Source organism: Oncorhynchus tshawytscha, linkage group LG19 (genome assembly GCF_018296145.1).
Source record: "Oncorhynchus tshawytscha isolate Ot180627B linkage group LG19, Otsh_v2.0, whole genome shotgun sequence".
NCBI lineage: Eukaryota > Metazoa > Chordata > Actinopteri > Salmoniformes > Salmonidae > Oncorhynchus > Oncorhynchus tshawytscha.
In genome coordinates this window covers 15,319,158-15,334,090 of record NC_056447.1, presented here as the reverse complement: position 1 = coordinate 15,334,090, position 14,933 = coordinate 15,319,158, and the positions used below count along the sequence as shown (strand labels likewise).

General features: G+C 42.2%; 1 protein-coding gene across 1 annotated transcript in view; it reads right to left on the bottom strand.

The window, feature by feature from the left end:
• Positions 1-1,017: 1,017 nt before the first annotated feature.
• abtb2b (ankyrin repeat and BTB (POZ) domain containing 2b) overlaps positions 1,018-14,933 on the bottom strand; it is a 148,726-nt gene continuing 134,810 nt past the window's right edge. The window contains exons 5-17 of the mRNA XM_024379159.2: positions 13,748-13,913; positions 13,098-13,187; positions 12,247-12,348; positions 11,517-11,613; positions 8,180-8,315; positions 7,113-7,369; positions 6,005-6,183; positions 5,420-5,525; positions 4,863-4,965; positions 4,287-4,368; positions 3,890-3,958; positions 3,349-3,462; positions 1,018-2,457 (exon numbers count right to left, since the gene is read on the bottom strand). Of these exons, the coding sequence (XP_024234927.1) occupies positions 2,218-2,457; positions 3,349-3,462; positions 3,890-3,958; positions 4,287-4,368; positions 4,863-4,965; positions 5,420-5,525; positions 6,005-6,183; positions 7,113-7,369; positions 8,180-8,315; positions 11,517-11,613; positions 12,247-12,348; positions 13,098-13,187; positions 13,748-13,913 (1,741 nt within the window). The 3' untranslated portion in view covers positions 1,018-2,217. The remainder of the gene's footprint in view (positions 2,458-3,348; positions 3,463-3,889; positions 3,959-4,286; positions 4,369-4,862; positions 4,966-5,419; positions 5,526-6,004; positions 6,184-7,112; positions 7,370-8,179; positions 8,316-11,516; positions 11,614-12,246; positions 12,349-13,097; positions 13,188-13,747; positions 13,914-14,933) is intronic.

Below are 14,933 nucleotides of genomic sequence, written 5' to 3'. Positions count from 1 at the left end.
ATTGTCCATTTGGAAGACCCATTTGCAACTAAGCTTTAACTTCCTGACAGATGTCTTGAGTTGTTGCTTCAATATATCCACATAATTTTCCTTCCTAGTGATGCCATCTATTTTATGAAGTGCACCAGTCCCTCCTGCAGCAAAGCACCCCCAAAACATGATGCTGCCACCCCCGTGCTTCACGGTTGGGATGGTGTTCTTTGGCTTGCAAGTTTAACCCTTTTTCCTCCAAAAATAACAATGGTTATTATGGCGAAACAGTTCTATTTTTGTTTCATCAGACCAGAGGACATTTCTCCAAAATGTACCATCTTTGTCTCCATGTGCTGTTGCAAACCGTAGCCTGTCCTTTTTATGGCGGTTTTGGAGCAGTGGCATCTTCCTTGTTGAGCGGCCTTTCAGGTTATGTCGAAATAGTGGATATAGATACTTTTGTACCCGTTTCCCCCAGCATCTTCACAAGGTCCTTTGCTGTTGTTGCATTTTTCGCACCAAAGTATGTTCATCTCTAGGAGACAGAACGCATCTCCTTCCTGAGCATTATGACAGCTGCGTGGTCCCATGGTGTTTATACTTGCAACCTATTGTTTGTACAGATGAACGTGGTACCTTCAGGCATTTGGAAATTGCTCCCAAGGATGAACCAGACTTGTGGAGGTGTACAATTCTTTTTCTGAGGTTTTGGCTGATTTCTTTTGATTTTCCCATGTCAAGCAAAGAGGCTTGAAATCATGAGTTTGTACATCCACAGGTACACCTCCAACTGACTCAAATTATGTCAATTAGAACCTTCTAACTGACTCAAATGATGTCAATTAGACTATCTAAAGCTTATAAAGCCATGACATAATTTTCTGGAATTTTCCAAGCTGTTTAAAGGCACAGTCTACTTAGTGTATGTAAACCTCTGACCCATTGGAATTGTGATATAATTCACTGTAAGTGAAATAATCTGTCTGCAAACAATTGTTGGAAAAATTACTTGTGTCATGCACAAAGTAGATGTCCTAACCGACTTGCTAAAACTATAGCTTGTTAACAAGAAATTTGTGGAGTGGTTGAAAAATGAGTTTTAATGACTCCAACCTAAGTGTATGTAAACTTCCGACTTCAACTGTAATGGTTAGTGTGTAAAAGGCCTGGAATTGTCCAGCTACACAAAGCTTTATCTTACATTAATAATAATAATAATAATTTGCCTAAAATTATAAAAACAATAAAAAGGGAACTCCCTGTTAAATACTCTCACATCTTTTTTTCTTTAAATAGAAAATGTCCATTCCATTTAGTGTTTTTCTTTCCTCTTCACTCTGACAAAAAAAAGAAATTAAAAAATAGAACTACTATGTATAAAGAAAATACACTTAGTAAAACCAACTTCTTTGAATCCACTGAATCCACTGTGGGGGCTCTCAAATCCACCTCTTCTCTCATAGTCTTCACCACTCTGAAGGGGGCTGAAGGAAAAGAGAAAAGTCCAGCCCCTTCATATCAGTGGTCCGTTAAAATAACGTTCCAGACTTTCTATATTCCATCAGAAACTTTTTACCTTTATTTGAGGCATGTACATCTAGTCACTCTATTTCTATAATCTGAAGCCTTTACGGGCTTTGTCCACTGGGTGGCAGCAGTGTTCTAGAAATCCTAAATGTTGTTCTAGAATCCTAAAGTTCTCACTGCCTCATTCCACTGTCTTGTCCGTCTCTGTACACAAGCTTCCAGAGCCTTTGTGACAAACAGAAAGACAGATGGATAGACCATTCTGTCCACTCTTCCACTGCGTATATATAGCTACTGTAATAGACAGCTAGAGGTGAGTACTTCAGGTCAAACACTGAATTGTCCGTGTAGCAAAATAATTTGTCCAGGAGTCAAATTTGGGAACAGGCCATCACAGTACCCATCCTGTACCCATCACACCCACTCTCTATCCAGCCTTATCTCTTTCATCCTCGTCTTACCCTCCATCGAGAAATAATGATTACGGATGACGATGCCCTTAGATGCTGAGCTAAGGTCAGTTTCTGTGGTTTTCCACTAATGGTTCAGGTTAGGAACGCGGGACGGCAATCTGATCCTAAATCTGTATCTTAGGGCACTCGTGATGTCCTCGGACACTTGAGACGTCCTCCTCCCAGGAGGAAGAGAGTGTGCACCGATCGCACACTCTCTTCCTCCTTCTCTTCTCCTCTCCATTCCATCCTTCTCCCTTCCCCGTCAGACACGGGAGGTGATGTAGAGAGAGCGTAGCCGGCGAGCCAGGGTTGTCTCGAGTTCCTCCAGCGGCGAGTCTCCCCTAGGAGGGACCATTTTAGGCCCAGAGCCCATCTCCGTCACCCAGTGGGCCCCCAGAGGCCCCAGGAGCAGGGACCGGAAGGCCTCTCTCTCCAGGAGCCCTGCCATGTGCTGCAGGAAGAAGCCCTCGCAGAACGAACTCAGCACTGAAGCAGCGTGGGCCTGGGGTGGACAGAGAGAGAGAGACACACAATTATGGCTCAATTCGCTACAAAACCAGACTGCAGTATTTATGCAGTAGCTATTTTTCCCATGGTACTGTTTAACAAACTACTACCAGATAGACCCCAGTCACAGCTATTCTTTACCTTTTCAGAATAACATGGAACCCAAACCGCCTGCGCAATTGTGCGCTATCGTGCATAAATGTATTTTGTCCCCCTACAACAAATGCGATCACGACACGCAGGTTAAAATATCAAAACAAACTCTGAACCCATGACATTAATTTGGGGACAGGTCGAAAAGCATTAAACATGTATGGCAATTTAGCTAGGACTTGCTAGCTAATTTGTCCTATTTAGCTAGCTTGCTGTTGCTAGCTAATTTGTCCTGGGATATGAACATTGAGTTGTTATTTTACGTGAAATGTACAAGGTCCTCTACTCCGACAAGTAATCAACCAAATCGTTTCTAGTCATCTCTCCTCCTTCCAGACTTTCTCATCTTTGAACTTATATGGTGATTGGCATCTACACTTTCATGGTATTACCACGACAACCGGCAAAACAGTTCGTCTTTCAATCACCCACGTGGGTATAACCAATGAGGAGATGGCAGGTGGGTACCTGCTTCTATAAACCAATGAGGAGATGGGAGAGGCAGGACTTGCAGCGCGATCTGAGTCAGAAATAGGAATGACTTCTATTTTAGCCCTTGGCATCGCAGACGCTCATTGGCGCACGTGACGTGTCCGGTTTGGTCAGCATGTAAGAAAGAGTGTAGTGTGACATTTGGGTGAAATTTGTAAACTGAGACTCTTAATACATGACGGTATCCAACAAACAACTGAGATCCAGAATACACAGTGAGAGTCTATATCTAGGGCCTTACCTTGGCCGTCCTGTAGATGCTGACAGCATTTTCAAGATCGATGCTCTGGGAGCAGATGATCTCACAGTGTCTCTGTAGGGCCCCCAGCTGAAAGACGCTGGCTGCTGAAAGCAGCTGGGGGACACCAACCACATAACAAAATACAGCAGATTAGATAATGCTACAAGTTCTCAGGCCTGTGATCCAGTCAAACCTTTTTTTTTTTGCCCAATAAATCAAGCAAATTATGTGATCTCAGTATGAATATGTGAAGAAAAAAAAAACATAATTACAATGAGTGAGTGATTTACTGCTATGGTGAATTTGGTTGTAGATTTAGTACAAGTGACATACAGTTTGGCTCTATTTCAATGTCTTATAAATCTGTCCTGTCCTCATCTACTCGCCTTCATCTGCACTCATTGGAAAAGGCTTGAAAGGATTTGAACGGATCAGTGCCTTCAGATCAGTGCAATGAATGAGTAGGTGAGGATGCATAATTGGGAAGGAGTCTATGTGTCTTTCTATGAGCATTTCAGAGACAAAATGGCTGAATTCTCACCTCCAACAAGTCAGACACGTTGGTCTTCAGTGATTCTGTCCCTCCGCAGTACAGGTATGACATCATCATCTGGACAGAGGTCAAATAAATGTCAGAGTTACCATCATCCAATATTCCATCAACTCATTGGTCATACTCCACTATATTCCGATGTGATTTCAGATCATTGGTTAAAGGAAAGGGAAGGTAACAAGGATAGGAAACACATAGAGATAACTGTTATACTGCCTATGAGGAAACATTGTTTTGGAGTCTAAAGCCCCACCTAGCTAGTGACATAAATTCTGGGATTCTCTAGTCAATATGGGGCTATGTAGACACATAACTAAATATCTACATGATACTGAACAGTGAGAACTAAGGTTCAGGTTGAGAGCTCATTATCTGATTCAGTTACCTGGAAGACGTTGTACTTGACGTCACTGATCTCAATATCTTTAGTTCCGTCTGGTCCTGATGAGGCCAGCAGAGACTTGAACCTGCGCACCACAGAGAAAAGTTCAGGTTAGACAATGGTCATCAATTGGCAACTCCATGGTTGTAATTCTTTCACAAACACAACAACATTTCCGTAATCCCTCCTCTTGCCAATTCTAAACAATATCCTCCTCTCTTCCCTACCCTCCAACATGAACATTATCTGCATGAACATCACCTCCACCAACCCATCTCACCCTTCTGCACACCCCTCTCACCCTTCTGCTAACCCCTCTCACCCTTCTGCTAACCCCTCTCACCCTTCTGCACACCCCTCTCACCCTTCTGCACACCCCTCTCACCCTTCTGCACACCCCTCTCACCCTTCTGCACCCCTCTCACCCTTCCTAACCCCTCTCACCCTTCTGCTAACCCCTCTCACCCTTCTGCTAACCCCTCTCACCCTTCTGCTAACCCCTCTCACCCTTCTGCACACCCCTCTCACCCTTCTGCTAACCCATCCTCCCCCATTCCCTCCCCCCCTTACTCTTCTCACCTGTCTGAAGCAGTGATCAGCAGGACTTTGTGGGCGTAGAAAGGTTTCCCCTCCACCAAAAATGTCACATCTGACATCTCCATGTTATTCAGAAAATGGGGGTCTGGAGGATCAGGAAAAAAAACTTTGATTTCAACTAATATCCACTCCCTTGCAAATAAAAACTAAAACAATGAAAAACTAACACAGGAGTCGTTGGCCGATTTCGGTTATGTTTGCTTGCACAAGAAGAACATTTTTATACAAATGTTTAATAAAATGTCATTACATTATCTGTTCATTTATTACATCTATTTGACAGGAACAATACATAAATCAACATTTCTATAAATGCCCCAAAGTCAGCTAGCTAACTACTTTTCAACTGTAGTCCCAATTAGATAAAAACATTTAAAACAGTACACATAGAGCTGTTTAAAAAGTTTAGACATTAGAAATCAAAATTCTTAATGCAAATTCGCAATGATTACATTCAAATTCAATGATTGGTTGAGACAATATAACTCCATAGTAACGTCTGTTTGCACAAACATAATTAAAAAGGAGATCTCCATTACCCAGCTGTGCTGAGAGGGTGGCCTTCATCTCCGGAATGGCCGGTAGTGGAGCCGGGCCGAAGCAGTGGCTAAAGATGGCTGCAAGCTGCTGGGTGATGGCATCGTTCTGAGAGGGAGTGAGGAAACTGGTTAGACTAGATCCAATAGCCTACGCATGAAAAGAACAATGTATTACAATACTGTTATTTATTTATATTTGCTTGTTCATTTCTTTAATTTTACCCTTGTTGAGTTGTTCACTCATTTGTTTGTTTGTTCACTTTGTCTTTACTATGAAATCTGAGCCATGTGAAAGCACATCGATGCCAACAGAGAAACCAGATTTGGGACCAGGCTAGAGAATAGAGAGTAAATTAAAAAAAGCAGTGACCAAACCTGGATTCAAATACTATTCGAAATCTTTCATTTACTTGGAGTCTTTGCTCTAGCCTGCCTGGAGTAAGAGATGGGAAGAGTTTGCAGTTTTGGGACTATTCCATTGGTCCAATAAGCCAGGCCCGCTCAATCAAGCACAGATAACGTATTTGAACCAAAGTCCGAGAGTGACATAAAGTTGACAAGGTGAAGTAAGGTGGCTGGCTCTACCTTGGTGGTTCGTAGGATGGTGAACATGAGGGGTAGGCCCAGAGAGACTAGCTCGTGGCAGTAGTCTTCCTCCCTGATGGAGGTGAACTCTCGAAGGAGGGACAGAGTGACCGAAGCCCTAGACTGCTGCTGGGCCACTCGCAGAGACTCCAGCCACACGTGCAGCTTCCATGGGACACCTGGACAAGTCACATTACACATGATGATAAAATCATTAGAAAGGGCATTTCCAAATACTGTACAGTATCAGTCAAAAGTTTGGACACACAAAACTCATTGAAGGGTTTTTCTTTATTTTGACTATTTTCTACATTGTAGAATAATAGTTAAGACATCAAAACTATGAAATAACACACATGGAATCATGTAGTAACCAAAAAAGTGTTAAACAAATCAAAATATATTTTATATTTGAGATTCTTCAAAGTAGCCACCATTTGCATTGATGACAGCTTTGCATACTCTTAAAATAAAATATATTTTGATTTGTTTAACACTTTTTTTTGGTTACTATATGATTCCCTATGTGTTATTTCATAGTTTTGATGTCTTCACTATTAGAAAATAGTAAAAATAAAGAAAAACCCTTGAATGAGTAGGTGTGTCCAAACTTTTGACTGGTACTGCATGTTCTATCTATCTTGTAAAAATAACAAATATGCCAGCCAGCACACCATGGTCCTGTCTGACTTGAAGTAGATCCCATGCGAATCAGAAAATCCTCACTACTAAAAGGTGATGGGAGCCTAATAGGTTGTGTGCCTCTTAGTCTTTATCATGTACAGTATATTCATTTGCCCAGTATCTAAGGGCTCTATTCAATCCGCATTGTGGAAATTCAGCTTTACAGCGTGATTAAAATTTAAAGACAATGTTCCCACTTTTAGCGGAGATGGTAAGCGTTTGTTATGTCGGCTCAATCAAAAATGACCTTAAAATGTATATAGCGGAATCTGTAATGGTTCAGTTTTATAGAGGGTTATGAGATTTCCATCCATAATGTGACTATTTGGATTGATGATGAATTGATGCTTAACACAGCCTCTTTTATGTCACCATATTGAGGCGTTTTACACATTTTCTATCTATGGTCCCATTCCCCACTTACCCAGTGCCCGTAGCTCCATGGTGACATCCAGGTAGCCGTGCTCGGCGCTGTAGTAGCTAGCCTCCTGAAGGGCCTTCATCCTGGCCTTGCACAGCCGTGGGATGCCCCCCTCAGACGGGCACCCAGGGGATGGAGAAGGCAGGCTGGGGAGAGGGTAGGCGTCCTCCCCTTCCACCCCTTCAGCTAGGATCTCTTCGAGGGAGAGGACGTCCTCTTTGACCTGCTGGGGCTGTGTGAGCAGTTTGCGCAACACGTTCCTGTTGGAGAGAGAGACAGGGGGAGGGAGGGAGAACGAGAGAGAGGGACGGAGGGAGCGAGAGAGGGCAGCAGGGGGAGTAGATGAGGGAGAGAGAAAGAGAGAGTGAATCAGTGGAGGTTGTTTAAGGTTTACTTGGGCAAAAGCTATCATGCACATATAGCTACATTAATGGAGTCCGCTACACATAGCCACAATTTCCACTCAAAGTTCCATGAAATGCAAAGGTATAGCTTCTCTTAAATTATATAATATGTCACAATTATACAGGCATCCACGTGTTGAGTCTACATCCTGATCCCCTAACACACACACACACACACACACAACAGGTGGAGCACTCTACACTCTTCAACAGTTGGTTTCTGACAGATGGGCTATGGATGGAATGAAGCCCCTGATCCCAGCCCTACATCCCCTTAAACACACACACACACACACCCTTCCTCTAACCCCCTTATCCCATATGCCAGGGGTAGTAAGTCAAGTATATGACATATAACAGGGCTAGCACGGTTAACATAGGCTACATCTGACTACTCTCAAGTGTTTCTTTCCTACCCTTACTTAGAATGACAACACATTATAGGGAATTCCAATTCCATGGTGTTGCTTTCACTTATTCCAACAATTACTTTTTACACTACTGAGCCAAACCAAGCCGAGTCAAACCAAGCTGTAGAGCAGTACTGAGCTGGCCTGGTTACGCATTCACTATAGTTGCTGTGAAAAGAACATATCTGAGCCAGCATAGTTTGGTTGGGTTGGTACAATAGTGGGATAAGGGTTCTTCAGACAGTCCTCCTCGTACCTGTGTCCGTGCGCTGCGGCGTGACTGAAGCAGTTCATGTCCTCATAGAGTGATGATGTCAAAGCGTTGCCATCATGGGTCTTGGACAGAGGGTCTGCCCCTCTGGTGAGGAGCAGGCTCACCATCTCATAGTTCCCTGGAGGCAAGGAAATCAAAGGGTTAATAGCGCAAAACGGATTTGTGCAACTCTGATCTGACAAACACAGTGAAACACCTTTGAACTAGAATCAAGGATGAAAAAATATCACACTTACAATATACGACTTACAGACTTGCTCGTGTATATACACAAACATAAACACTCACATACTTGTTGGGAGCGTACAGACTGTCACAAGCCGTGTGTGGTTTGTGTGTGTGTCCCTATCTGCAGCTTCTCAGATATCTGTGTGGCTCCCCCCCGCACACACACACACCTAACGACAGACAGTGTGTTCATTCACTCCTAAACACTTATTCCCTCCCTACCTAACTCCTTCCATCCCTTATTAATTCTCTGAATTCATTCCTCACTATCCCTCCTTCAGTCAATCTCACACTCTTCCCTCATATTCCTCCCTCGCACTAGTAACTGACCTCAGTAAATCAGAGCCAGCTTAACTTCTGTTGCTGTACAGAGTTACTGTACTGAGAAGAGCCCTATTCTACGAATGAGGTTTTCGGAGTTAGCAAGGTAACCTTTGTCAACTGAGTTCAACTCAGGATAAGTAGTAACATTAATTAACGTGATTCACCTTTTAGCAAGGAAACGAATCCTTCAGAACTAATCTGCTCCGGGGCAGACTAACTCGGGGCTTACTCTATTTATCCTGGGTGAAGTGTTGGAACTGTGCGTTGAGGACCAATGAAATCAGATTCCCTCCCTCTCGCAAAGATGGTGTGATCATCACCTTCTTTTTAATGTAATTTGAGGAAGATGGCAGATTAAATATTTTATCAATCAAATGTGGTTGTTTTTTGTGTTAAAAATAGTCATGTTAAAATACCTATCACATAACACATTTAGAAATGAAAGAATGCATTTGAAACTTCAGCACAGTAAAACTTTTACATGACTTAATACAATTATTTGATCGATAGGAGTGAGAAAAAAGGTGTTTGTGCTGTCGTGACTTTACTTTCATTAATCTGATGACTGTTATTTATTTAATCCACTAACTATGTTTAATTGTTACCCGATTAAATTCATCAATTAACTCATTAAGAATTTGGGGCACCACTGAAGAGGTAATTCAAAGAGTTACCATCTACCGAATTTAACTTGACAAGGTCTTTACCTATCACATCCCTAAAACAGTCAACATATTAATCATAACCTCTTATCATATCATCCTTCACGAACAGTCAACCTCCTGCATCTGCAAAAAAAACATCCTTACTCGTGATTCAGTACTACACAAATTTGTTTATTTATTTACTAGCTAACTAAATCATAACAGGATAACATACATACTTAATTTGGGTTTCTGTGGACTCCAAACGTAGAGGAGACACTGCTAATATCTGAGCGCCGACTCATAGCATAGACTAGTGAACGAATTCTGTAACGTTAAAAATAAATGTAACACAGCGGTTGTATTAAGAAGAAGTGTATCTTTGTAACTATATGTAGAACATGTATATTTAGTCATGTTTATTGCTTGTTATCTGACGTTATCTGTCCGAGCTATCATAATTTCTCCGGACATTTTGAGTAGCATTTTTTGAAATGTCGTCATTGTAAACAGAGATTTATGGATATTAATGGCATATTATTGAAAAAAAAAAAAATGTACTGTGTAACATGTAATATTACTGTCATCTGATGAAGATTTTCAAAAGGTTAGTGAATTATTTATTTTTTAATCCTACTTTTAAATTTTATATTTTCTGGGACAAAATGGCCGCCGCTTGCATTTTGTTTCGGTGGTGGTCTAATATAAATGTGTGCTATGTTTTCGCCGTAAAACATTTTAGAAATCTGACTTGCTGGGTAGATGAACAAGGTGTTTATCTTTCATTTGAGCTATTGGACTTGTGTAGGTGTGGAGGTTAAATATGTCTAAGAATATTTTTTCACATTTTGCGTTATGCTAATGAGCTTGAGCCGTAGTCACGATCCCGGATCCGGGATGGGTAGCATCAAGAGGTTAATACATGAGACACTTGCGGACTTTTACAATATGGTGGCTTCTACACAATGCCATGGAGAGAGAGGGAGAGAGAGAGAAAAAGACACTTATTGTCGACACAGAACTATTCTCACAGTAATCATATAAGTTGCACACGAATCGCCACCCATTTGGAGTAAGAAATCATTCATGTATTTATGTGTGAGTGCCTTTGTTCGGTCGGAACCAGCCCTCCTTAGGAAGGTTGTTGGCCTTTCAGCAGCAAGCTGCATGGCTCTGATTGTCAGAAAGTGGTCTCCCCTTTCCCGTCTTCTACTGTTGTTCACTCTAGAAGATAGCTAGCCAGCCGTGTCCACGGTACCCATCGGTGATGAGCGTAGTAGGATAGTCTCACTTAGATTCGCTTTTCTAGATATTTCACTCAAGACAGCTAATCAGCTGTCTCAGTGGTTGTCTGAGAGGGGAGTTAGTTTTCCCCCTCGTGTTGGTATTCAGGATTTTGACCATGATGGACATGAGCTGCAGCTCGCAGTCTCTCTGGTCTAAAGGAAGGTGAGTTTATTTCTTCACCTCGTGTTGAGGTTCAAAGTTCAAACCATTTCAAACATGTAGCTCCCGCCTCACGTTTCCTGGTCTGAGATTCAGAGTTTAAACCACTTTAGGTCCAGACCTGAATCCAATCGAGAATCTGTGGAAAGAACTGAAAACTGCTGTTCACAAATGCTCTCCATCCAACCTCACTGAGCTCGAGCTGTTTTGCAAGGAGGAATGGGAAAACATTTCAGTCTCTCGATGTGCAAAACTGATAGAGACATACCCCAAGCGACTTACAGCTGTAATCGCAGCAAAAGGTGGCGCTACAAAGTATTAACTTAAGGGGGCTGAATAATTTTGCACGCCCAATTTTTCAGTTTTTGATTTGTTAAAAAAGTTTGAAATATCCAATAAATGTCGTTCCACTTCATGATTGTGTCCCACTTGTTGTTGATTCTTCACAAAAAATACAGTTTTATATCTTTATGTTTGAAGCCTGAAATGTGGCAAAAGGTCGCAAAGTTCAAGGGGGCCGAACACTGTATATTTCCATCACACTTTTGAATGGATGCTTGTGTGTAAAAGTGTATGTGTGAGTGTTGAGTGGTTTGTGTGTACGTGTGTGCGTGCTTGTGAGTATGTGTGCGCACGTGTGTATGCCATGTGGCTGTTCCCGCCCGTGCGGTGCCCACCTGCTGCAGATGCCAGCTGAAGAGGGGTGTCTGCTGTGCTCTCCTGCCCGTTTCGGACGGCTGCCCCTTCCACGTTAGCCCCTGCATCCAACAGCAGCTGCCAATGCACACACACACACACCACACAGGGTAAGGGTTAGGCACAACATATTCTAATCTACAGTATACACCCTGTCTGTTGAGGTGGAAGAAGGTGAAGCAAACCACGGCAAAATGATGATAGGTGTTTCTGTGAAAAAAGACATAAGGCCGGGATGCCAAAAAATGCAGATTATAAAGCGGTAGTTTGGGTGCTGATTGGCTGAAATGTGTATATTAGACAATATACCACGGGTATGATGCAAAAACCTTTGTTTACTATTTCATTGATGTTTGTAACCCGTTTATAATAGCAATAAGGCACCTCTAGGGCTTGTGGTATATGGCCAATATACCACACCCCCTTAGGTATTATTGCTTAATTAAAAACCTGTGTACTGAGATTGACTTTTAAAGGTGATTTCGGCTTGTGCCAATATCTGTAGTGTTTAGAGCGAACATGATCTCCATGAACATAGAAAATTGTACATTCAAAATTGTCTTTAAAAGTATATCATTGTGTGCAAATTGCTAATCTGCATTGGATTGAATCCAGGCCTTTTTAAAAAAAATTTTTTTGGGGGGTTCCCTTTCTTCATCTGGAACTACATAAGGTGTGCCAATTAATAACGTTTTTTTCAGTCATTCATACCTGCACCACAGAGATGTGACCGTGCAGCACAGCGAAGGTAAGAGCCGCCCAGTGGCGACTGTCTGGGTGGACAGAGGGTTGTTTGGAAGAACAGGCAGGCACCTGGGCAGAAGAGAGAGGGAGAAGAGGTTAGGTATCAATGTCATGATAGATGTTTACTGTAATGCATTGCTCACAGCTGCAATTTTACATTTTTTATTTAGGGCTCAATTCAATATATAGTGTTGAAGATCTGCATTGTAGCGAGACCTTCAGCGATACGGATTGAATCGAGCCTTTAGTCCTATTCAGAGTGACTTTCAATCAGCACATTCTACTGAGGTACACCAGGGCCAGCCGGTCATGGCCAGCCCTTGTCAAATTAACATCAGATTTGACTTTTCACAGCAGGTTAGGAGAATTTACGCAGCAGGTTAGAAGAATTAACGTAGCAGGTTAAAAGTCACGACCCCAACTATCATTTGGGTTGTCACTCGTTTCTTGTGTGATTATACGTGGTTTATTGATAACAACTCTGTTCCCTACTATAGGCAGTTAGCTGCCTAGTGAATGCAACATTGTAACTCTCCGACGTGAATAGTTGGCAACGATGTTTAGTTTCCTATTGCTACACAATAAGCTTAACTGAAATGCAACAATTGCGCATGATACACAGCCCTGTTTCTTTGTCTTCAAGAAGGTGTGATCTTGAGGCCGTCTTTACTCTGCTTTGGAGAAAGAATTCCGTCTCGGAGAAAATCAATACAATCTTTTCTAATTTTGTCAAATTCGGGTACACTTAGCTGGCATTTACCGGCTACCAGAAACCCTGCTCAAGAGTAACCAATCAGAGCAGGGGAAAAAAGCCTTACCGCCACATCTAGGTTGGCCCCGGCATCAATCAACATCTGGACCAGAGCTTCATCTCCCGCTGAGCACGCATACATTAGAGGGGTCATACCCTGCAGACAGAGAGAGAGAGAGACAGACAGAGACAGAGACAGAGACAGAGAGAGAGAGAGAGAGAGAGAGAGAGAGAGAGAGAGAGAGAGAGACAGAGAGAATGAGAGAGAGAGACAGAGAGAGAGAGAGAATGAGAGAGAATGAGTGAGACAGAGAGAGAAAGAGAATGAGAGAGAATGAGTGAGACAGAGAGAGAATGAGAGAGAGAGAATGAGTGAGACAGAGAGAGAGAATGAGTGAGAGACAGAGAGAGAGTGAGAGACAGAGAGAGAGAGAGAGAGAGAGAGAATGAGTGAGAGAGAAAGAGAGAATGAGAGAGAGAGAGAATGAGAGAGACAGAGAGAGAGAAAGAGAGAGAGAGACAGGATGTAATGCTTTGTTTAGAATATGAACTACCAACTGCAGCACGTTAGACCTCAACTCAGCAGTTGAGTTCACACAAAATAAGCACATCCACACACCTACCTTCAGCACACACACACACACACACACACACACACAGCACCCCCCAATCCCACCTCACACACACCCTGCTCAACCCCTCACTCTCTCTCAATACCTGGTCATCCATGCTGTTTACCCCGTCAGGCCCCAGCAGGTCGATGGCCTGGCCAATCAGGTCGGTGCGTCCACAGTTGAGCATGCGGAAGCCCAGGTCCAAGTGAAACTTATCAGTGGCCGCCTTGGAGTCCAGACGCCTGAAAGAACTAAAACAACACTCAGGCCTGGGGGAGAAACAGCAGGAAGGGGGAAAGACAGAAGAAGATGAAGATGAAGAAAAAGAAGAAGGACAACAGAAAGGACGGGAGAGACAAATGGAGGAGAAAAGGGTTAGGGTTAGGTTAGTCAGTGTTCAACCACCTAATGTGGTGGAGCAGTTTAATACCTTAAAAATGTTTATTTGAGGAGGATGATGTCTAGACTAGACATATGGTGTTAATCTAACTAGGCTGAGACCTTTTAAAAGGGACAGAAATAAAGTTTTGATGACTGATAAAGTAATGTGTTGATTTAACTAGCTAATTTGACAGAAGCAAAATATAAGTGAGAGACATATCTTTAAGCCTTTCCTCCATCAGCTGATCTACTGTAGGATCAGGTCTCCTCTGTCAATATAATCTTATTCATTGTGATCAAAAAGGCAAAACTGTTCCAAAATCAGATGTATGGTGCAGTATCAGTGTTTACTGCCACAACCAATCAGATTACAGGGTCAGGAGGAAATGAACATTCAAAACTTGACAACTTAATTTGAGGCAAAGGGCATTACAATAGACTTTAAAAAAATGACTTACTACATTGTCCAGGACATAGATTAAAACAAGTAGTTGCACTGGAAAAACTGGGATAAAGTGGAAAAGTAGAATAAGTGTGGAGAATAACAGTAGTGATCTTGCTGACACAAGCACACTAATTACCCTATATGTTAGCATACTGCAAGGAATGAGAAAACTTACAATGGCTATTGTGAAAGACCAAATAAGTTCTATAGATATGCAGGAAATGTTAGTTGGTCAAAGTCAAAAATGTTTACCGGAGCCTGCATTTTGGGCTTATTTTAATTATTGTTCATCAAGATACAGCTGAAGTTGGAAGTTACCATACACTAATGTTGGAGATATTAAAACTCATCTTTCAACCACTCCACAAATGTCTTGTTAACGAACTATAGTTTTGGCAAGTGTGTTAGGACATCTACTTTGTGCATGACAAGTAATTTTTCCAACAATTGTTTACAGACAGAT